Raw genomic sequence first — 21,308 nt, forward strand, 5'->3', positions numbered from 1 at the left:
TTGGTGCTGCACACAGGTGATTAAAAGGCTTGACAAAGAACTGAAATGTTCTGCCATAACTGATGCATAGAGCTCTGGCAATAAAGGAGAATTGCCTTTTTTTGGATCATGGCTTTAGTTCATAGAGACAAATGTTTACTTGAATGGTTTGTGAGCTCTTGCAGAATCTCCTCAGGATGTGCCCCCTCAACTCAGCAACCAAAACCATGGGACCAGATGGCTGTTGGGTTTGTTCATGTTTCTGTTTGAATAAGGGCCAGATTTCAGGCTGCTTTGTTTTGGATTCCTCAGTCCTTAATGTTCTGCAGAGATTGAGGCTGGAGGGAGAGAGGCACAGCAGCCAAACATCGATGGTGGTGAAGGAACCCATGGAGAACCTTCCAGCCCTGGAAACAAACACTGCAGATGGTTGGAAATGGACTTTTCCACAACATCTGCCCCATGAATGCTGTAGGGAGTTCATGCTTGTCCTGCTGCCACACACTGGCTGCCGAGGCTTGAACTTTTCCTCAGTTTTCAAGCTCTTCTCCTGGGCTGCATGCAAGCAATTCTGAATATCAAATGCTTCCGTGCTAAATGGAGATTGGCACAGGAATGATATTTATGGAAATGCTTTAAGAGTACAACTTCAAAGTCCCTCTCAAAGTTCCACCTGTATTAACTTCCTTCAGATGAGAGTGGGGTATTTTCCCTTGTCCACAGATAAGGTGACTAAACCATAAACAAACTCACTTTTTTATGGCGCTGTCTTTTGTTATCTCAGGAACAAAACCAGTCCTCAGGTTTGTACTCAACATCCTGGACCTTTTTTTAACTGCTGACTAATTTCTAAGTATTTCTGCAGCCTGGGAGGGCAGAACTTCCCACACTGTGTCAGATGTGACGTGTGTGCTGAAGGAGAAGATCTGCAGCTGCATTTTATTCTATTTCAGCACCTAGTTTGGATTTGAATTCAGATTAATTTGGAATAGGCATAGCTATGAAATGAGTCTGCAGTGTTTGTACTTGTTATGATGTGCCTCAGTTATATACATCCAGATCTGTTTCAGTCCAGCCAAATAAAAATTATCTTTTTTCAGGCTCCAGTTAAATAGGTTAGAGGTTGCCTGCCAGTCTGCACAGAGCTGTGGTGCATCCAGTCCTGCTGCACGTACACTTTTCCACTTGTATAAATTCCATGGGCTTTAGCTTCATTTTCTACCAGCAGCTCCTGGAATAAGGTGGGGAGAAGAGTAGGTTTGGCATGTGAGGAATTTTGAGACTGTATTTTGATTTTGGAGGGGTGAAATTTAGAAGTTTACTGGTTAAAAATAAACCCATAGCTTGGTGTGATAAGTAATTTCCAGGATTTCCAACTGGTGTTGTAATTTATCAGCAAACACTCTGAATTTTGGGTGCCTGAGACACTGTGATAGCCCAGAGTCTGTGGAGCTTTAGGGCCAATTGTAATCCCAGTTTCAGGGAAATGTAATTTAATGTAATTCTGGCTAGTCTTTTCCATCCCCAAATTTGAGGAGCTGTATCTGGGCTAATGCACCTCTCTCCTTTCAAATGCCCCCATATCCTTGTGCTTTATTCCAAAGCTGAACTGTTGGTGAATATGTAATTTATGCAGTTGTCATAATGAAACAGGATGTGTAATTGTGCCAGGGATTCCAGTGGGAATAGCTTGATCTCTTTTTACCTGAAGTAGGGAACTTGAGATGTGATAAAAATACAAATTCATATCCTTTCTCCTCCCCTTTTTTCTCCAGCTCCCTGAATTCCCCCATTTAGGAGAAGGGTATCATGAAACCATCTACCAGTGGTTACCTTCTCCCCTGGTGCAATCACCTTCCAGCAGAGGGGATTCCAGGCTGTTTCCTGGTTAAACTGTGGATCTGCTCCTGTTTGTTTGCAATACCCAAACACTGAAGTCACTGGGTCCACAGCAGTGTTTTGCAGCACAGCAGAAACTTATTTTCAGCAAGGTTCTATTCTGGGCATTGTAAAATGTGCTGAGAGAGGGAGGTATTTGTAGTGTGGAGAGGAGGAGGAGGAGGAGGAAGACTCCCTGAAAAGCTCCTGCTGTGCCTTTGGAGCCTCTTTCTGACTTCCAGGTGGGCACAGATCCAGGAAACCTCCCCAGCTGTCAAGGAAGAGTGGCTGAGGTGGGTTTTGAGATGAGATCTGGATGGGATGGACCCTTCCTGGAAAAGGGCTGGTCAGGGAAGCTGCACAGTTACTTAAATGTTCAGGTTCTCATTGAGAATTTATTGCTGCCTATTGGAATTACAGTTTTAGCTGTGACCCAAGCAGCTGAATCCAGGAAAACCTGTGAGGAAAGGAATAAATGAAGAGAAAAATCCAGCATGGAGTTTTTTCTCCATTTGAAAAGGACTGGTTGAGTTAGGAGGGGATAGTCCAGGATTCCTGGACTGCTCCTTGCTGACATTTTGGTGGAGAGCTTCCACTTTCAGTGGCACTTTTGGGTGTGAGACTAAGGATAGAGACACAGCCAGCCATGCAGGATGCTGGGAATGGTAACAAAACAGCACTCTGGAATCTTGCTTCTCCAGAGTGTCCTTTCTTCTCCTCCTGACTTGGTTCATGCTATAATTACAACTGACTTAACTCAGCCTTGCTGATGAATATCAAACCAGTGTGGAAGAGCACAGCAGCTTTTGGAATTGTTGTCCAGCATAAGAGGAGAGTGGAAGGGAGATAAGCCCAAGGTCATGGTATGTCCCTTGGGAACAGGTATGGGACTAAGGAGTTGAGATAGACTGGGTAAGAAAAATAATTTTCTAAAATCACAAGATTTCATTAATGTCTTTGTTTTGGTTTCTGTTAACTTGCTGGGAGAATGTCACTGACTTGCAAAAGAAAAAGGCAGTTGGCTTTCCATCTTGGCAGATGTCTTGAAACCTAATTACACTTAATAGCAAAAAGAACTTTTTATCTAAATCTTTTTCAATACATAAAATGCAACTTTGGGTTAAAATAAACAGTTTACATTAAAATAATACTCACCCCAGGTATCCAGTTCCTTACAAAACAGGATTTCCAAACTTCTCATGTTGAAATGGAGGAAATTTGGTGTTGTGCTACAGAGGAGAGGGAAAGTGGGCAAGAATTGAGTTTGCAATTCCAGGTGCAAAGCTGGGAGTCAAGTGAGAAGGTGTCTGTTTTGGAATTAACTTTCTGAGCAATGCTCTATAAATCCCACAGCTTTCTAAAACCAATTTCTCAATTTCAAATGGGAATTGCAGCTCTCTAGTTTCAGAGGTGCTTGAAGCTGGGATCCTTTGTGCTTGTAACAGTGCTGCTGGGATTTCAGGTGGAGATGTGTCTGTAAACCTCCTGAACATCATCAGCTGTTGCTGGCAGTACTGATAAGCACTCTACAGCTGCAAAATGCTCTTGGAATACCTGCTGGATTTTTGTCATGTATATAAGAACTCGTAATTTTCCTCTCAGCTAAGCCAGTTTTCCAAGGGCTTACCTGGCAAAGGGTCTGCTCAATGTAAGCCAGGTTAGAGCAGCATAAAAGGGGCTTTGTGTGCACCATGGTTTCCTCTGTGCCACGCCAGTGGGAGGTGATTTTTGGTGCTTCTCTGGGCTCAGCAGCAGCTGAAGGCGTTCCAGCAGAGCTGTGTGTGGCTGTGCTGAACGCCTGTGGCCCCGTTCCAGCTTTTTCCTGCTCTGCCTTGCACCCTGCCCCAGCGGGCTGCCCTGTTTACTCTCTGCTCAATGGATGTCACTTCCTTCATTAAAATGCTGGTGCGTGGCCAGGTCCCTTCCTTTGGGCTCCCAGCAATCCAGCTGTGCGCCACGCTCGGGATCTGCTCCTGCCTGCATGCTTGGGATCTGCTGAGCCCACACACCCAGGAGGCTTTTGGAGGCATCTCCAGGGTGCAGAAGCACAGGTGCAGCTGTGTTGAGGAGGGGCTGAAGATGGATCATTGCTGCTGGGCACAGGCTGCGCTTCCAGTGCCAGCCAGGGCCGTCCCGTGAGGAAGGTGTAGGCAGCGTCTGGAATGGGGTGCCAGTGCCAGCCTGCTCTGGGCAGCCTCTGGACATGAGGATGTGGGTGCTGTTCAAGGGCAGCCCCTGATGTGCCTGGCACTGCAGGCACTCCTGGGTGCACAGGATCACAACCAAAGGGACACAGAAGTCCTGGACGCCCTGTTCTGTGCGGACTGACCTGAGCTCTCTGCCTTTGTAGCTGACCAAGGTCTCACCTGACGAGTTTTAAACTGACATCAGAGTTGCTGATCAGACTGGTGAGCAATTAAATGTTTGTCTTTGTTGCATATTTAGATGATTAGAGATGATGGGAGATGTCTCCAGGCTTTTGGAAGGCACAGCACAAAATGGAAGAGTGTTTCCTTCTTCCATAACACAATTTCTTGTGTCTCCCCCACCTGAATGCTCCTGTTTCTAGCTGTGATCCAGTGCTGGTATTTATTTACTCATTTTTTCAAGGTGTGCATGCTGTCACCTTGGGCAGGTGAAGTAGTACCTTTACTCATAAACGTATTTTTTCCTATCCCTACATAAAAACCTGACAGTTTCAGTCCAGTTATTTTATACAGTAAATCAGATGTACATTCCTGGTGACAGATTTGTGTCCCATCTCTTCTTTTCTCCTGCTCTGTAGTGGTTGAGACATCACGTCTGCAAATGTCATGCTCAGACTGGCAACCTGCTTCCTTCCCTTGTCCCTTCTGCAAGTGGCTCATTTGCTGACTTTTCCAGCTGTCCCAACATATGGCTGCTCCCATTTATCATAATTCAGGTCTGTGCCTGGAAAAAAGGCTGATAAAAATAATGCTTTGTGCATAAGTGGCATTTGAGCAGATTATTCTATAGCTCTGTTACCAAGCAAATACTGTTTTTTTGACCTTACTATGAATTCAGTTTGGAAGTGGTAGGTCATTAGTGAAACTAATTTTAGCAAGGCATTTCTTATCAGTGCAGGTTTGTTGAAATAAAAAAAAAAAAAGTAGTAAATTGTAACAATGAGCAATTGTGCAACACTATTAATGGAGCACCAAGGTGGTTAACTCATTAAATACTTCAACCATTTCAAACAGCATTCATCAAAGTGAGATCTGATCCATTTTGCAGGGATTAATAACAAAAATAGTAATTTTAAAAGAGACCTATCAATACATGAGTATTTTAAAGCCACACTGTCTCTTTCTGGCCTCTTGAACAATTTCCTTGATCTTCAAACTACTGGAAGTGGCAGGAACAAATGATTTTGTGCTCAGCATTATCCCAGGGTTGGTGTGTGGTGTTGAAAGTTGTCTCACTGCTGTTGTGGAGGAGTGTTCTGGTTTGAAAAGGAAGTGACTTTTTTGGGAGGTTTTCATTCTGAGTTCTGTGTGTTTCTTTTATATAGTTGTAGGTTAATAAAGGTTTTTTTCTGCCTTTATTCCTAAGTTGGAGCCTACTTTGCTCTATTCCTGGTCACATCTCACAGCAGACATCAGGGAGAATATATTTTCACAGGGCTGCTGGCATGACAAGGACACAGAGCCTGTGTTGGTGTGGAGCAGCTGCTCTCTGCAGGTCCTGAAGGCTGTGGAAGGTTCTGGAGGGGGAAGGGAAGGGGGGAGTCTCTCCACGGGTGAGGGGCAGAGAGGAGCTGGGTGTTTCGGGGAGCTGATGGAGCAGCAGCTCATTGTGGTGAGCAGGGCAGGCTGAGCAAACAGCACTGCAGGGAAGCTGGCCCTGCCAGAGCTGCCCTCTTGCACCTCCCTCCCTGCCTGGCACCCAGCTCCATCTGCAGTAGCCTCGAGGGTCACCAGCCCTGCTGTTCCAGTGGTTAAAGGCCTCTCAGGAGCAGAACTACTTGCTGCTATGGTTTCTTCTTGTGTGGGAGTGGAATCAGCTGCTCCTGGGAGCTCAGCTCCTTTTGATCCCTTGATTCAAATGTCTCCTTGGTGCTGCTGCATTCCAGCTGCTGAATTCCTGAGCAGTCAGGAAAAGGAGCCAGGCCCAGTCCTTGAGAGCTTTATTATACAGAGCTGGAAGCTCATTGATTCTGAGATGTGCCTTGGCTTGCTCTAGTCCCTTGTTGTTTGTACCCTTAGGAAAATAAAGGCAAATTTTATATTCAAACATAAACCACAGTTTCCCTCTGCAGCCACAGCCTAGCCTTTGATGAAATCCATTTATTACACATGCATGTGTAATAATTGTGTAATAAATCCTGTGTGGAGGCTGTGAGCCCTGATGCTCCAGCTAGCAAGGTTATGGCAGTGATATTGCATATGGAGTGAGAACCTGAGTTCAAACACTTTTTTAAATGAAGATGGGAAGTAGAAGAATCCAGGCCTGCATTATGAATTCTATCTTCAACTTTGTATGGGAGGAAAACTTTGACATCACTGGTATTTCCTTCAGAATTAAATTAATGCAGAACTCTTGGCGTTGTGTAGAACATGTTAATGAACTGGTGATGAAATGAATTTCACTCCCCTGTTTAAATCCAGTCAAGAGAGTTGTGGCATGCACAGCTTCATGCTGGAAAAATAAATAATCAAATCAATAAAAGCAGTCCAGCAGAGCATGGTGGAGTGCTGGCACCACTTTGTCCATGGGAAGCACCTCCCTGCCATTTATTGGATTTCTTCTGGCTTTCCTTAAAGCAACTGCAGAAAGAAGATGAAACAGCCCCTTCCCAGGGTGCTGATTGCCACGTGGGTGGATGTGTTTGCAGGTCCAGCATGGACTGTTTGATCTTGTGTCTCCACCCTTGATGAAACTCCCTCTCCCTTTGCCCTGGCAGATGCTCCAAGCACAACGTGCACTTAGCATTTAGGGCAGGTGGTTTTTGGCTGCCAGCAGTCACTGCTGGGTGCCTGCCACGGAGCTTCCAGTTTGCCAAACCCAGCTCAGCTGTGTGGCTCGAGCAGTTGTTTCTGTGGCTGCATGAGGCAGTAGAGGCACCTTGTCCAAGGATAATGCTGCTGTCAGTAGTGCCTGTAATGTCAGCTATGCCAGTAAGTCCACATCTTTTATTCAAGATGTTCCTGAAATCCATGCTGTCATTAAGTTTTCCAAGCTGTCACACTGTTATTAGCCAAGTTGCTGTAAGTATTTTCCCAACCCTGGAGCACAACACACAAGTAGCTTTTTCCACTGGGTGTTCTTTTATCTGGGCAATAATTTGTCACTTTGGTGGAGCTGTGGAGCTCCTTGGGTGCAGAACAGCAGCTCCTTTGCAGGGAATTGACAGGATTTAGACAGGGCAGGACTCTCTGGTTCTGACCCTCAGACTGCCACATCTGTAACATCCATCCATCCATCCATCCATCCATCCACCCATCCACCCATCCATCCACCCATCCACGCAGGAAATGAGCAGTTCCTGGGCTGTGCTGACCACGTACCTCCAGATGGGTAAGAGAATAAATAAGGGAATAATTTTTCTGTAGCAAACATTGTAAGAGTTATTAAGGAAATGATCATCCTGAAATTCCAGTGAGGCATTCTGCTTGTAACTTGGAGTCCTCTATCAGTGGCAGTGCTCATTTCCTTGGCTCTAAAGCTGATCCTGTCCAGAACAGTGGAAATTCCCTCTTGAAGCAGCTGCTGAATCTTACCTGTGCTTCTTGCTGCTGCCTTAGTGCAGCTGTAGGCAGCTACAGAGGTGTTTTGCATGTGTGCTCCTTTTTAAGGAAAAATGTTATGGATCAGAGGACAGTCCTGGTTGTTGTTTGTTTATGGGCATTTCCCTTCTGTGCTTTTGCAGTTGAGCAGGATTAAGGTTCTTCTAAAGCAACATCTGAGCTTTTTGTTGGCCTTTTAATTCCTGGCAATCACAGAGCTACAACCCCAGCTGAATGCTGAGCTCTGTCTTATTTTATCCCAGTTTGTGCACTGCCTTGTGTTTTTCTTCCCAATGTTTGACATGTTGCAATGTTCCAGAGCGAATTAGTGGGCTGTCTTTTTCTAGGAAAACAGTTTTTGGGGGCAGGCAGTAGCATTTGTGTATTCTGTTATCGTGGGTGGCCTTCAGCTTGCAGGGGTCCTTGAAACAGGAAGGGAGCTGAACTCTGGGTGCAGTTTTCCACTGCTGTGGAGGCTGTGAATGCTTGTTGGGCTGTGCAGCTTTCATGTTGTTTAGATTTGTGATTCCTAGGAACAAATTAAACCTCCCAAAGAACGTGATTTCAAGTAGAAATTCTGTGTTTTTGCAAAAGAAAGGCTCTGTTAACTTCTGAGTGGGACAGAGAGCTGGAAATGAACATGCAGAGAGAAAAAGGGTGATTGTTTCTTTTATCTGTGCCGTCTGAAGTGCGTGTTTGATTGCAGGGCAAAGCTAATAGAGATGAATGATAGATTATTTCTGTTGGTGCAGTGCTTTCCTCTGTGTATTTATTGGGATCTCCTTGCCAGCCTAAGTGCAATCCACTCTATTTATTGAGATCTGGTGTCATTTCCAGTGCAGCAATGAGCACATCAGCTCCACCACGAATCCATGGTGTGAATGTGTAGATTTGTATTTAAACTCTGCAATGTGCTGAGCCTGCAGGGAGGGCTCCTGGCTCAGCTCACACTGTGGGCTTTGAAAAGCATCTGTGCAGGACAGCAGGGACTCTGAGCAGCCAAATTCAGCCAGGTTCTGAAAGGATCAAAGATGCCACTAAAGCACCAGAGTGCAAAAGCTTCCCAATTCAAGTACATCAGCCCCAAAGTTTCAGCACAGCTTAAAAAAAATTATTATACCCAATAACCTTTAGGATTCCCTCCCCAGCCCCGTTCCCTGGGGAATCTGGAGTTTCACAGTGGCAATACTTAGTGAGTAACAAGCAATGAATTGGCTGTGCAGCTGAGAGATGTTTTATTTCCAGAAGTTTCTAAAATCAAGCAGTTGCTGAACACTATCAGTGAGGGAGCTGATTTTTAAGACATAAAAGAAACAGTTCAGGAACTCCCATGTGAGAGTAGAAATGCAGGGGAGGCAATTTGTATTCAGTTTAGCCCTAAGTGGTGACACATGGTGTGTGCTCCAGAAACTGAATGCCCAGATGAATTCAGATTTCTTTGTAAACTCCCAAAAGCAAGTTTATAGCAGTGTATTTCTGGAATATTGCAGCAGAGGTGGTCTGAGAAGACTTTGGAACTGAGCATTTTGCACTGGACTGTGTTAGGATTTTTGGTAAGTGTGTGTGTGTATATTTTGCATATAAAACTTGACTTGAAAAAAATAAACAAGTGATTTTGTGTCTCAGCTGCAGTTGTTTTCCCAAGCAAGTTACCAAAGCCTGTATTTGATTTTCTTACATTACTGACATTGACCTGCTGTTCCAGTGGTGGTTCAGCCTTGTAATGCTGTAAATTCAGCCTAGAACTGCAGTGTGTGAAATCAGTGGCTCGTTTGTCCTTGCTTTTATTTCATCTTCTTGGATTTGTAGCTGTAAATCTGTAGAGGGATTTAGGATAAAGCTGAGGAATGGCCATCTATGATCCTGCTGCTGATTTTATTTAACTGTTCTGTGCCATCTAATTTGAGCTTTTGTCTTCTTTACCTGATGCATTATTACATCCTGATAAGTATGGCAGCTTATGTGAAATAGAAACAGCCTGTTAGAGCAAACTCAGAATCTGATATAGCCAAGTGGAACATAAAATTTATCTTATCTTCATTGTAGTCTCTTAACTCTATGAAGTTCCAGTAATAAAGTTCTTTTGATCTTTATTTGTCCCTTTTCACCGAAGCTGCATCATGCTGGACTGAGCGCGTGGGCTTTGTGTGCACTTGTCAGAGGAAGGATCAGCACTGACAAACACGCTGTTAAAAATGAACCAGGGATGGGCACTGACCTGCACTTCCTGCTTTGTTGTGCCCTGGGCTGGCAGGCTGTGTCCCAGCCCTCTGACAGTGTTTTCCTGGCAGGTACTATGTGGGCAAGCTGCTGTAACTGGTTCTGTGTGGATGGCTCCCCTGAGGAGATGCAGCCGCCGCCGGCAGCCCGAGCCCAGGCCTACTCCAACCCTGGCTACAGCTCCTTCCCCTCTCCCACTGCCTCTGAGCAGAGCTGCAAAGCCTGTGGGCTGCACTTTGACAGCTCCTCCAGCAAGGTGAGTCTGAGCCTGCCCTGCCTTCATTCACTCACAGACACACATTTTATACACAAATCCTCAGATCTGCACATCCCATATGGGAGAACACAGCTCACCTTGGTGCTGGGTCTTCAGCCATTCTGTCACAATTAATGGGTGTCACCCTGTTTTTTTAAGTTTTTCTGAGCCTTCTGATGTTTACATTCTTGTAATGAACTGTCTCACACACTTTCTGTAAATAACTCATTGTTTTGCATTCTTTTATGGAGGAGGAGAAATTTGATGGACTGTTGGTTTGTCCAGTGTCATTGGAGAGGGGGCATTGTCATCCTCCAATCCACTGCCACTTTTGGAAATCTATAAATGTTGGAGTCAGAATGAAACTTTCCCTCTTTTTTACCTTGGAGAGTCCAGTGTCCATGTCCTAGAGTGACAAACGTGACTGGAAATCCTTCAGCAGATTTCCTCAATGAGAAAGCCAAACTGCTGATAATCACTTAAAGGAGCATTAACTTGAGCATAAGTTATTAAATTTCTTATTTAAAAGCACTAATTTTCTTTAAAAATAAATATTGTGGCAAGAAGCTTAATAATGTTTGTGCTTTCAGTAAAGGAAGATCTTCCTGCCTGTTTTCCAAACTATTGTTGCTCAAACTAAAAGCCAGTGAAGTTTTTTGAGGGTGTGTGTAGAACTGCTGAGCAGAAATCGCCCCAGACCAAACCCAGATCAATTTTATCTTACCTGTAAACTTGATTTGTGGGTGTATAAATGCCAAAATAATTGGTACTACAAGACTTAATTTGACAGCAAACCCTGCCTGGGGCATTATTTGGTCATGGTGGGTCCTTTAATGCTGCTTGAAAATGTTCCAGTGAGGAAAATTGTTCTGTGTCCACACTCTGTGGCTTAAGAAGTGTCTGATCTAAGGTTACTGAACTTAATGATATGAGAATTTAAAAATAATGGTGGATTCTGGCCATAGCCTTTTTAGATTATATGGGAAAGTTCATAAATTGGTTTTCCTTGCACTTTTTATTTATGCATGAGGACACACATCTGAGGAATGGTGTGTCTTGGCAGAGCTGCTGCTGTCTGCTCCCAGGGCAGCAGGGGTGTAGATGCATTTTTGCACTGAGGAGTGCAGTTGCTTCAGGAATCAAACTCTGGTGACAAACTGTGGGGTGTGTGAGTGTGCTGAGGCTGCTCCTGGTGCTGGGTCAGCTCCAGTGGGGCCCTCCCTGCTCATGGCTCTGTAATTTTGTCTTTGACACTGTCCTCATTCAGCCACATGTCCTCACAAACACTTGTGGAGAGAGTTACCCTGGACCCAGCACTTGCTCTTGGGCTTGGTTGCAAATAGTGGCTGGAGATAATTCTGAAATGAAACCATTTCAGGCAGCTGTGAGCTCAGCAGCAGAAGCACAGCCCTGTATTCCCCAGTATCTCCTAAAAACCTGTTCTGTATGAGCTGCCCTTAGAGCAGTGTCTTGTACAGTGGCTCCAGCTGAGCTCTCTGACTCAGACAGAGAGGGAATGCTCTGGTGCACAAACTGTAGAGGATCTGAAAACATTCCTGCCCTCAGCAGCTTCCTCCTTTTCCTGTGGGATCTGCTCTCTGTACCTGTGCTCATGCCCAGCTGCTCCAGGCTGTCAGGGAAATTGAGGTTTATATTCTGTATTCCAAAGGGAGCTCCCAGGCCTCCTCCCACCTTCCTGCAGCCCCAGCTCCTGAGCAGGGATCTCTGGGGGTGACTGGAGCCCTGTGCTGCAGGAGGGGATGCTGGAACAGCTGAGGAGGGGCTGCCAGAGCTCACCCCTGAGGCCTCTGGGGTAATAAAAACATCCCTTGGAACAGCCTGGTGTGTTTGTGAGCCATGGGAACTCCTCAGTGCTGTTGCTATGGAGGGAGCAGTGTGTGAAATCTCACAGTGCTGCAAGGACAGCATGGAAAACTGCATTCTCTCCTGGGAGAGGCAGCACCTTTGAACTGCAGTGTCCAGTTAATGTTTATTCTGAAATACAGGGGATGAAAATGAATTCCTTCTGCACTGGTGACCGTGAGGATGGCCTTGATTGCTTTAACAAAGCCCAAACCCAACAAACCAGCAAACCTCCCCACACAGAGCATTTCAGGGCTGTCTGACCATGCTGACTGTGCTGTCAGTGAGCAGCAGTCAGATGTGGCCTGACCTTTTAGGAAAGTTTTAATGTGCAACAACATTTGAAACGAATCCTTCTGAAGAGCACACAGTGCCTTGAATTAATGCTCTTCCAGTCAGAGTTCAGTGAGTGTAAGAGCTGCTTCATGCTGAGATGTAGCCAAAATATCCATGTTTAAACACTTGCTGCTCAGATACAGGCTGGGGAGGTTTTTTCCTTTCTCTGAAGATAAATCCTAGTGCTGAGCTGCTAAGTCAGAGACATGCCAGGGTTTATTTTCACTTCCCAAATGTATCCTTTGATAACTGAGGCAGGATTACTGTTAACTGCAAGAACATGTTTGATAGAAGAGCCCTTGTGCTGTGTTTGCTTTGTGATACCTCAAGGTGGGAGTGCTCAAGTAGGGGTTTTCTGGCTGGTGGAAGGTTCTTGGCAGTACAGGAGCTCCCTTTGGAGCATTTTGGCAGCCTGCAGGCCATGGGGAGGCTTCCCCTGCCAGAGAAAAGTGGGGCTGCTTTGGGGTTTTGGGTTGTTTTGTGTAGTTTTTGTGTTGTTGGGGTTTTTAAATCTCAGTTCATCTGATTGCTGCCATGTCAGAGGTGGGGGATTCACAGGGCAGTGTTACCAACAGGGTTATTTTCCACTTCTCTGCCTTTGTGCATTTGTTTTGTTCTCCTGCTCTAGGCACACAGAGCCATCAGTTCCTGCCTCTGCCCTAAGAATTCCCCAAGGAACAGGATTGCTCCTGCAATCACAGGGTCACAAAAAGTCAATTGCATATTAATTTTTTTAATGGTGATGAAGTTAAGGAAAACTCCTCCAAACTGGATGTTCTGTGGAAATTGCACTTCCTGCCTTGCTTTGTGATTGGTGCAAATTGCTTTTCCTTGGCAGGCCCCCAAACAGCAGTTTTGAGATAAGGTTTCAAGAGTTTCTCTCTGTGGTAGAAATGTTAAAGTCTTAAAATGCTTGAGCAGGAAATTGGGATTCTTTCCACTTAGTGTCACTGTGAGTGTAGTACAGGCTCTAAATGAGAGGCCTGGAGGTGTTAACTGGGGAGCTGGGAGGGTTTCAGGCTGAAAAGGGCATCAGAAAGAGCTTTTGTAAGCAAGTAGTGTATTTACACCTGTAAAACATCTGCTGTCTTTCAGCTGGGAAGTCAGAGAAGTTCTTCAATCACTAGAGCAGTTCATAACCCAGTTTTTTGTCTTTGAGTTTGTATTTATTACTTCAGCTCCACCTGTGTGTTTTCCCTTGCACAGCTCTGAAGGATCAGGATGTCAGGATTCCACAGAGGTGCTTGGCTCCTCTGAGACTGTGAATTGGCATTTTTAGCAGCACTGAAAACACTTCTGTCTTCCCCCAGGACTTTCTAACAAGCACATAATGTGGCTGTTCTGCTGCTATTCCTATTGGAAAATGTAGAATTTGCCTTTCCAAAGGGTTGAGCAGTCAAGTTTCTGCAGAAGTCAGCTTGGAACTTCTGAAAATCAAGCCCTGAGTGACAAGATCAGAACCAGTATCAAATATAAGCATTTAACAATAGAATTCAATCTGTAAAGTTTTTAACTGTCTGGGGCATAACATTTCCAAAACTTCCAACACTTTCTGTCTAGCAGTAACTGGTATAAAGTGTGCATATTGTTTTCAAAATAAGCTATTTTTGTATAAACAAATGTCAGATTCTTTGATGTCTGTGAGACCTTGCTGTTCCCTGTCCCTCTTATGGTGGAACCAAGATTCATTCTGTGATTGCAGCAAATTGGAGGGAAAAAATGAGGGAGGAACATCATTCATAGCAGGTATTTATGAAAGAGAAATGTTTTTAAGTAGTTCCTTCAGTGTTGGAGCTTCTTAATGCACAGAGCAATGTGCACAACTAGCTGGAAATTACAATGTGCACAACTAGACTAGATGGAATTCACTCAAAGTCTGCTGCCTCAATCTCAATTTCCTCTGGCTTAAACTGCATGAGCAGGTGCAGAAAATTCCTGTCATGTGAGGGAATCTTGTCAGGATCTCACATTTCATTCTGGGTAAATGGAGTGGGAAAGGGGCTTCTCTAAGACTCAGTGATTGCTCAGGGATCATTCCTTTTTCTCCTCCAGGAACGTGGGTGACCACTTGGCACTTTTTCCTAGATGGGAGGTTTTGATTGTGCTTTAGGAGCAGCTGCTGCTTCCTTGCTGCCTGTGGCACCGTGTGCTGCTGGCACAGGGCAGGGCTGGCTCTGACTCTTTCCCCTCTCTCTCCCAGCACATCTGCTTGGACTGTAAGAAGAACTTTTGCACGTCCTGCTCAAACCAGCCCGAGGGTGGGCCCCTGCTCTGCCACCTCTGCCAGCGCTTCCGAGCCACGGCTTTTCAGCGGGAGGAGCTGATCAAGATGAAGGTGAAGGATCTGCGGGATTATTTGGCCCTCCATGAGATTTCCACAGAGTTCTGTCGTGAAAAGGAGGACCTGGTATTCCTGATCCTTGGCCAGCAGCCTGCAATTACCCAGGAAGATCAGATAAGAACAAACACATTTAATACCAGTGCCCGTGAACAGCAAGACTTTGTGAGTCACCCCCCAGCCAACCTGGCCTCTCCTACCTCACACGATGAGTCCTCAGTGTCTGCAGATCCCATCTCAAGTTCAGAAGCTCAGGAACACCAACAGGTACAATCTCTGGCCAGAACCATCTTTTGCAAACTCATTCATCTCCATTTTTGGATTAACTGCTAGGATGTTGCATGTGGTTTTGCTGTGTAAAGCTGTGACTTGCTGTCACTGACTTTGATGTGCTGTTCATTATGGAATTGAATTTGGTGGGCAGTGCTGAATATCTTGAGCATTCACTCTCAGAACATCATCACTGCTCTGGGATGTGTTTTCTCTGGTGCTCTGCTCCACATTTCCATTGCCACAAGATGCTCCTGTGACTGCTTCCTTTGGTACTTGCTCATGGCTTCTGGCATGTGTTTGCAGGTGTAATTAAATAGTTGATACTGTTCTTTAATTCCTGTGCCAGATAACAAGGACAGCCTAAAGCAGGAGCTGATCAGAGGTGATGGGGGCTGGGTGAGGTTTTTGGTGTCTCCTGCACTCAGATCAGTAGAAGACAAACCCTGAGTCTGTTGCCAAGTCTTGGTTTATGATGAACCTGCAGTTCTGATGAACCTCGGCAGGGGCATTTGAGTTTAATTATTTTTTATTGACCTTGCTTTGTTTGTTTTTCTGCTCTCTGCTAAAGGAAAGTTTACTCAGTGTTTGACATCTGCTCCTTGTCCTGTTACAAAGTTAATGGGTGTATTCAGTTCACTGTGGGCCAGAGCTGTGAAAATGTGTGTACCTTCTGCTTCCTCAGCAGATTTATCTAGTTCAAAAGAAGAGTTCTCCTGGGAGAATGTTTTTTACAAATCATTAAAAGGCACTTTCATTCCCTGTTTTTCTGGATATTGCCATTCCAGTTTTTACCAGCTCTGCCCTCTTCCCTCACTGCCCCATGATACATTTCAGCTTCTTGTCCTGACTTGCATGACATGGTGCTGCAGTTCAGGCTCTTTGATCCTGATTGTTGTTCTTGGGCTCTGTAAATATTAACAAGTCCCCACTTGGATAAGTGGGATGGTAACATTACAGTCTCTTTGTCAGTAGGAAACCAGAGGGAGCAGTGGCTGCTGGGGGTGAGTCAGCTGAAATTACACTGCTCATTTGATCAAGAGTTCAAAGCAACTGCCCAGCTTCTCTCCTCCAGCCCTGTCACTGCTGCTCCTTCACTTGGTGTCTCTGTTTGCCCACTCCAGACCCCATCTGAGGAGGCGTTTGCCTGGTTACTGTGAGATCTGAGCTGTCAGAGGAGGGTTCTGCAGAGCCTTGCCCTGAGAGCTCTGACATCCCCCCAGAGCACAGTGTGACCCGCAGGGAAGGACTGTACACACACAATTATAAATTTGTGTATAAATTTGGTCTCCTCCCGATCCAGCCTGGAGTTCTGTACTGGGGCTTTAAAGCTTCAGCAAGTGTTACTTTGTGTGAGTGCTGCCCAGGGAAAACCCTCTGTGAGTGTGCCTGGCTTGTGCCTCGTCCTGCCTGTGTCCTTCCAGAGGTCAGGGGCTCTGGACAGTGACACTGTCCTGGAGTTGATTTCCCTCCAGAAACCCACAGCTGGTGAAAGCCTCATTTCCTCTTCCAGGCCAATGGTCACGTGCCTCCGAGCCCAGCCTGTGGAACAGCAGCTGAGAATGCAGCAGAAGAAGCAGCAGCAGAGGATGAGATACAGGTTTGTGTGTCCTGGGATTGGATGGCAGGGAATACCAGGTTTCCTGGGCTGGATTTGCTACCAGACATGAACAGTAACTGAGAATGACCAAACCAAATCAACCCCTTCTGTGGCATCATCTTGTCCTCCACATACAGAAAGAACTGGTGTCACTTGGACACCATGGCAGAAATTATTAAGTCCTATCTCAAGATTTGTGTTTCTGGTAGATGAATTCAGAGTAGCCACTTCTCTGTACATCCAAACCTGAATCCCTGCTAACACACATGCTGGAAGTTGATTTTAATGACAGTTCAGGGTGTTGAGGGCAGGAATGATTCCCTGTGTGCTCCCCCAGTCCAGTGACTCCGAGGATAACCTGGTGCTGGGCAGGAAGGCCTCCCTGTCTGACCTGACCAGCGTCGGGGACATCAACGCGCTCTCGGTGCGGCAGCTGAAGGAAATCCTGGCCCGCAACTTTGTCAACTACAAAGGCTGCTGTGAGAAATGGGAGCTGCTGGAGAGGGTCACTCGCCTCTACAGAGAGAAGGACCTTCAACATCTAGGTGAGAGACAGCAAACATGGGCCTCTTCTCTGGGTTTAGCCTTTTTATGGACAGCTGTAGGAGGAAATAGAGCTTTGCTGACATTTCTGGTGCAGCAGAGTGAGGAGGAAGGAGGGAGTGTTTTGTACAGAGCTCTGCTCACCACTCCTCTCTCTCCTGCGAGAGAGTTGTGGGAGCCCTGCAGCAGCAGCACAAGGGCTGTGCATCCTTCACCCTTGGTGTTGTGTATGCCCCCAACAGATCCCACTGGGCACTGCCTCACCCTCACAACACCTGGTGTGTGGCTGTACATGAGTGGATGTGCTGAGCTCTTACCTCTTGGCTCGTGGTACCTGACAAAGCCAGCAGGGAAATGCCCTGCCCAGGCAGGAAACTGCCACCAAAGAGCAGCTGGGAGATTCAGGATGTGCTCAGAGCAGTGGCTCCCAGGGCTGCCCAGCTGGGGTAGCTGGGGTTTCCCTCTCTTTGCACCAGAGTGCTCCTGGGCCTGCACAGGTGGCTGTGAGGGGACACAGGTGTGTAGAGAATATATCTGGCTTGGTTTTCCAGGTGCCAGTTTGCACTTGAGGGGATTTCTTAAAAAAAAAAAAAAAAAAACAACACATATTTGTAAATTACTTAAAAGAGAAACTCACTTTAACACTTTGATTTCATACATTTGTTTCTCAGTGCTGTCCAAAGTAGTGTTGTTTTCTTAAACACATCTCTCTAGGCTTTGTCTTCTATGGATGATCCAAGATTTAAGACAGCAGTTTTTGGTTACATTCTTTCATTACCTTGTGCTTTTGATGCAAGGTATCCTTTTCTTTCACTCTGTGTCTGTTCAATCCCTTGGTGATTGTGTGACAGCAGAGGAACTGGCACAAGAAGGGGCTGCTGCAGGTGCAGTGCTGGGAAGCCAAACTCATTCCAAGGCTGTCTTAAAAATTGAGACATCTCTTTGGATCCCTTATCTCTGGGAAGCTTTAACTGTTCTGTAAGCTCAGTATTGGAGAAAGTTCTTGTCAGTTGTTGAACCTGTCCTGGGAGCCTGAGCCTCCCTTGGTGAACAGCAAAAAGCAGTTTTGGTTTAGCAACCCCCTCAGGGTTTTCAGCCCCTGCCTGGTACCACTTCTCTCCCAGCTTTTCAGACTCTCACCAAATCTCTCTCTTCTTCTGTTGCAGTTTTGGACACTGATGATCAAACTGGTGAGTGAGATCCTTAATCATGGAGTTGTTTATTGGGAAAAACCCTCCAAGATCCAGTCCAACCAGTGCTGCCAAGGCCACCCCTAAACCAGGTCCCCCAAATGCCACATCTACATGGCTGTTAAATGCCCTTAAGGTTGTTTATGCCACCACTGCCCTGAGCAGCCTGTTCCAGAGCTTGACAACGTTTTTGAAAATCAGTATCAGGAGAAATTTCTATCTCAACCTCCCTGGCACAACTTGAGGTCATTTCCTCTTGTGCTGTTACTTGGGAAGAGAGACCCCTGTTGCTTCATTTGCCTCATCACTGAGAATCTCAGTGTTTTTTGTTTCCATCTCACAGAAATTACCATGTAAAAGCTCAAACTTCTGCTCCTTGCCAGCCGATGGAGCAGCCACAAGGGCAATTCCTTTGCACGCCTTGTCCCTTAGGGAATCCCTCCAGCAGAGCCAAGTGGGATCGCACAAACCCACCCCACCTCCCTCTGTCTGACCCCTGCGTGCTCTCCTGTCCCCTCAGGTGCTGCTGGGTCCCCCAGCACCGAGGACAACCTGTGCAGGATCTGCATGGACGCTGCCATCGACTGCGTGCTGCTGGAGTGCGGGCACATGGTGACGTGCACCAAGTGCGGGAAGCGCATGAGCGAGTGCCCCATCTGCCGGCAGTACGTGATCCGCGCCGTGCACGTCTTCAGGACTTAGGGCCGGCTCTGGGCTCAGGCCTGCCGTGCCTTAAAGCCTCCGTGCTCGCAGGGAAAGGGCCAACATCCCTGCCAACAGCCACCTTGGAGATTAGCGCGGACCCTGCTGCCAGAGAGGGAAGGAGGAAGCCTGGGGAAAGTGCTCTGCTCAAGCCATGCCCGACTCTGCTCATCCCACCATCGTGCTTTACACCACAGTGCCTGGACTCCTCGGAGCTCATTGCCAGCAATCATTAACCACCTCCATCCCAGGATAATTTGAGGACAGATGGATGCCCAGCTTTCCACCAGTAAGATCAGCTCCAGAGGCTTTGTATTTTCCTCTGAATAATAAAAGTGAACTGGGGTCTCAAAAAGTGTCCTTTGTTTTGCTGCTCAGGCTCTGCCCAGCAACAACTTGATTTTTGAAGATTGAAATGTCACTGTGCTTGTTAATTTTACTTTTATTTTTAATTTAATGTTGTTATGCTTGCAGGACAGGCAGACCATCCCTGCTTTCCCTAATTCCAGAGTAGTGCAATTGTGGAAAAATGTGTAATTTTATATCAGGGTTGTCTTTGTATTATTGAAAATTGTTGGGGAGAGAGGCTGGGAAGGCTCAGCCTTGCCCGGTGTGCTGGGTTTTTGTTTCTGTGCCAGAGAGAGGTTTCTGGTTTGATTTTTGTCAACTTTAATTTCACAGCACGTGCCAGAGGTGGGGCTCAAACTGAACTGCCCCCACCTGCCGAGGGAGCTACAAGTCCAAGGCTTGAGCCTTCCCCAGGGTTTGGTGAGGAGACCACAGAGCTGCAGAGCAGTGAGGACTCCACTGCTACACAATCATATTTAAGGACAGGTGACTTTTTCTTTTTTAGAAGGGAATCATGGAAGAAAGCCTTTGTTTCCCTCGGATCCATGAGCAATCTCCACTGCAGATCAGCTTCCCCATCCTCCCCAGGGCTCAGTTTGACAGTTCTGTTACCTTCCACTGCTTACAAAAGCAGTTTTGTCCTTTCTGCTGGTGAGGGTAGGGAGAGGCTGTGGCCTGATCCCTGACAGCTCCTGGGCTGTGTGTTCAGCTAGAGGAGTCTGGCCGTTCCTCTAGAGGTGATTTTCTGGTGTATTTTGCCCTCAGTGGCCTGCAGGCAGCCAGGGCTTCAGTGCTGCCCTCAGTGTCCCTCAGCACGGGTGGCACTGTGCCCAGGCCCCTCTGCAGAGCTGTCCTGGCTGCTCTGGGCCAGGGGCTGGCTCTGTGTTCCAGCCTGGCTGCCAGCAGAGAACAGCACAGAGCCAGGGGGGCTCTGCAGTGACTCCCCTCAGCTCCTGGGCAGTGATGGCAGCAGCACAGTCACCCTTGTGCTCTGCAGCTCTGAGTGCAGGGGCTTTGCTCTGGGAGCTGCAGCCAAAGCAGCACCTGGGATGAGAAATCCATGGCTCAGGAGGCAGCAGGAGAGAGCCGGGGATGTCTCACTGAGGGGGTCTCAGAACTGCACCAAACTGCAGCAGCTGCTGCATTGACTGAACTCAGCATTCTGAGCCCTACCTCTGTCCCAGGTCAGGCTGTTCTTTATTCTTTGACTTAAGGTTTAACAGATCCAGCAGGAGAACACAGTGAACAAGTCAGTGCATCCTGACAGAGAAAAGGTCAGGTAAGGAGTGACTCTGTCTGCTCTGCAGAGAGCACAGGGACCTCCAAGAGCTGCAGGAATACACAATGTGCTGAGCAGCCTCATTTAGGAAATCCACTGTGAAAATTCATGTTGTCATATTTTTCAATAAACTCAGGGCTGGGGGAATTTAGCAGGAAGAAGATGATTCCCCTATGGACAGATGTACTTTTCCTTGTTCAGGGCAGGCTTATTGTCTACAGCAGTTAAATCAAGCTGCAGATCAATGCCTGAAATTTTAGGGATGAGAAGATTCAACCAACCCTGTGACTCCAAAATGTGCTTTGTGAAGGGAGGACTCTTCTTGTTTCCCTTGTAAAAATGGATTCTCTACTTATGGATATGAGTTGTTTTTAAAGGAAAATCAAAACCTGGAGGAAACTGATTAATGATCCAAAGGAATATAATGTTCTGAACTAATAAAGTAAATGGAAATATTTATGTGCTTTATGTACACTGTACATTGTTTAAAGATTTTAAAACTTAATATTCTACTTGAAAGGGCATATTATTCACTATTAAATCCTCTGGTACTATGACAGTTCAACTTACTAGTTTTGGTACAGAAGTTTGGTTTATAATTTTATAATAAAGTTGAATTGTGATTTAGTTAACTTTGTTTCTGAATCTGTTACAAGCAGAGATCCTACAGCTACTGCTGAAGCTCAGCCAGAAATTGGGATCCCAGGTGCTGAAATGCTGGTAGTGGGGGGTACAGAGGAGGTGGAAAAAAAATTACCT

General features: G+C 46.2%; 1 protein-coding gene across 4 annotated transcripts in view; it reads left to right on the forward strand.

Moving 5' to 3' along the window:
* RFFL (ring finger and FYVE like domain containing E3 ubiquitin protein ligase) overlaps positions 1-21,176 on the forward strand; it is a 29,384-nt gene extending 8,208 nt beyond the window's left edge. For 3 of the 4 annotated variants that reach the window (XM_066563273.1, XM_066563275.1, XM_066563274.1), the window contains 6 exons: positions 9,896-10,080; positions 14,480-14,884; positions 16,401-16,487; positions 16,825-17,032; positions 18,197-18,220; positions 18,741-21,176. In XM_066563273.1, the coding sequence (XP_066419370.1) occupies positions 9,901-10,080; positions 14,480-14,884; positions 16,401-16,487; positions 16,825-17,032; positions 18,197-18,220; positions 18,741-18,922 (1,086 nt within the window). In that variant the 5' untranslated portion in view covers positions 9,896-9,900 and the 3' untranslated portion in view covers positions 18,923-21,176. Of the gene's footprint in view, positions 1-3,811; positions 4,266-9,895; positions 10,081-14,479; positions 14,885-16,400; positions 16,488-16,824; positions 17,033-18,196; positions 18,221-18,740 lie in introns of those variants that run through there. The other variant, XM_066563276.1, reaches the window with a different exon arrangement.
* Positions 21,177-21,308: the final 132 nt, after the last annotated feature.

This window comes from Molothrus aeneus, chromosome 20, assembly GCF_037042795.1.
Source record: "Molothrus aeneus isolate 106 chromosome 20, BPBGC_Maene_1.0, whole genome shotgun sequence".
Classification (NCBI taxonomy): Eukaryota; Metazoa; Chordata; class Aves; order Passeriformes; family Icteridae; genus Molothrus; species Molothrus aeneus.